The 2,231-nt window shown below is 50.8% G+C and overlaps 1 protein-coding gene across 1 annotated transcript in view; it reads right to left on the bottom strand.

Annotated features, from left to right (window-relative positions):
- Nucleotides 1–453: 453 nt before the first annotated feature.
- The window catches only part of PPTG_22233 (hypothetical protein), a gene marked incomplete at both ends in the record, with an annotated part of 3,240 nt that continues 1,462 nt past the window's right edge, over nucleotides 454–2,231 (bottom strand). Inside the window, 2 exons of the mRNA XM_008902404.1 lie at nucleotides 454–1,294; nucleotides 1,423–1,777. Coding sequence (XP_008900652.1) covers nucleotides 454–1,294; nucleotides 1,423–1,777 — 1,196 coding nt within the window. The remainder of the gene's footprint in view (nucleotides 1,295–1,422; nucleotides 1,778–2,231) is intronic.

The raw sequence follows: 2,231 nt of genomic DNA, 5'->3' as shown, positions 1-2,231 counted from the left end.
CCCCCCCCCGACATAGTGATTGAAATGGATGCCTCTGATTATGGTATCTGGGCTCTTGATCCTGCCGGCAAAGAAGCGCTCACGATCACGTTTACTGTACCAGAACGCCAATCGATCTTGGTGTTCAATCGAGGTGTGCGCAACGGCTTCGATATCAACTACTGCGAGCTCCTTTCGTGCGCATTTGCGGTCCACGCCTGGGGAACCCGATGGTCCCAACAATCGCTGAGCCACTCCAGGCCTCTTCATGTGCACTTCCGCATCGACAACGCTTCTGCGGTGGAATGGCAGAACAAGCTGGCATCGCAGAACCCCCGAGCCCAGGTTATTATCCGTCTTCTAAGTTGGTGGGAGACATCGTTCGGACTCCGTTTTTCCGTGTCACACATTGCCGGTATCGACAATGTTCGCGCTCCCCCCCCCCCCCCCCAGACCCATCGTTTGCAGCGCTGTTCACATCACTAACCGCTGGCTGGTTACAGGTATCTCCGCAGGTGGACGTCCAGGGCCTAACCAATATTTGGCAGCGTATCTCCGAGCGTGTGGCTGCGTCCGAATCGGCTCCGTAATCAAGTCCTCTGCGTTGGTGTTTGCACGCAATGTGGTTTCTGTTGTTGTTAAAAGCTCCGTGTGCAGTCTTCGCATGTATTCTGCATGCGTCGGTACGCGTTCACCCTTTTCCTTCAAGATGAGTTTGTGCAGGATGAACCCATTGACAATCGCCATGTCAACAAACCCCAAGAATAGCTGGCGGTAGTATTTTTTGAAAGCCACGCATTGCTGTATCGAATACCGCTGCAGTCTGAGCTGGTCGTGCTGGTCGACACCACCCATACCGGTATGATAATCGGCAACCACCTGGGGACATGGTACGTCTGCCCGAACACTCTCACCCTTCGCTCGGCGTTTCACACTTGTCATCGTCGTTGCGCATCCCGTCGCAATCATAGACACAGGCTTTGAGTCCATCCAGGACACGGCAATGAGCTCGGGGAAGTCTATGGCTTGGGCGACGCGATACATCCCTCGGGGCATGCGCTTGGGCCGAGTTTTCTGTGTGAACGCAAAGTTGACTGGCCATCCCAATCTATCGTTGCGGTGCGTGCCCACGTAGTAGAGACCTCTCCGAAGTAAATCCAATACTAGTGCACACGAGCTGTAGAAGTTGTCAGCGACAACAAGTCGCTTAGCGGGTTGCCCATCTAGGGCTTTGGTCACGTTCCGTATTACAGCCTTCTGCGCGGTTCCCTTTGCTGCCGATGGATTGTTAGCCGCACCAAGATAAACTTCAATTCTGTACCATACAGAACAAGATACATCATATCGTAAGTGACATCGCACCAATTCTGTAGAAAGGGGAATAGATAATCTGTATGATACTGACGAACACTCGACACTACAAGCAATTCTGTATCAACGTACCGAGAACAGTAGCCAGTCTCCGCGCAACACGTCATGTAAACCTTAGTCCCGTACTTGTGAGGTTTGTCCTTATTGTAGACGCGCACCGGGTTGAACTTGCTCCTGTTTGGAATGGTACCTTCGTCAAAACTGATTTGCGGCCCCAACCGGTAGCCACGACAAAATGTTTTCTCGAGTACTTGTAGTACCGGTCTGACTTTCCATGCCTTGTCCTTCGACGCAGCCTCAGCGTTGTTACTAGCGAAATGCAGGTAACGAGTGATCATCTTGAATCTGTCTCTCTTCATATACCTGGAGAACGTTCCACGAGGGACTGCGCCATCTTCTCGAGTTGACCAGTGGTTTTCCAGGCCATCTGTATGAGAACAGAGCGTTCGAGCAACAAGAAGACCAATCACGTGGATAATTTCGTGAGCCTGGATTGGCTTTACTCGCCGGAGCCTTTCCTCAATCTCATGAAGAGTGTAGACATCTTTCTGGGATCTTTTGCTTGTGCTTGGAGCTGTTTCTCTCGTTGCTGGCGTGCGACGAGCGTTATACAAGCCTCGCGATATACATTTGTCTCCTTCTCAATCACAAACCAGAGCTTCTTGGGAAGAAAGTAGAAAAACATTCCTAATGGAGACTCTGCAAATGCTGCTGCTGATCGAGTTGGCCCCCAGTTTCCGTCGTACAACTGCGCGGCTTGAAGGCTCAAGTCACCTGTTTTCAGTATAATACAGAATTAGAAAAAGAATCAAAAGAGTTATTCTGTAGATGATCGATTTACCAGAATGTTGCTCGTCATATATGTTCCACCCAGACGTTCC

Source organism: Phytophthora parasitica (genome assembly GCF_000247585.1).
Source record: "Phytophthora parasitica INRA-310 unplaced genomic scaffold supercont2.13, whole genome shotgun sequence".
Classification (NCBI taxonomy): domain Eukaryota; phylum Oomycota; class Peronosporomycetes; order Peronosporales; family Peronosporaceae; genus Phytophthora; species Phytophthora nicotianae.
The sequence above is the reverse complement of the archived record's forward strand: the minus strand, read 5'-3'. Positions and strand labels throughout refer to the sequence as shown.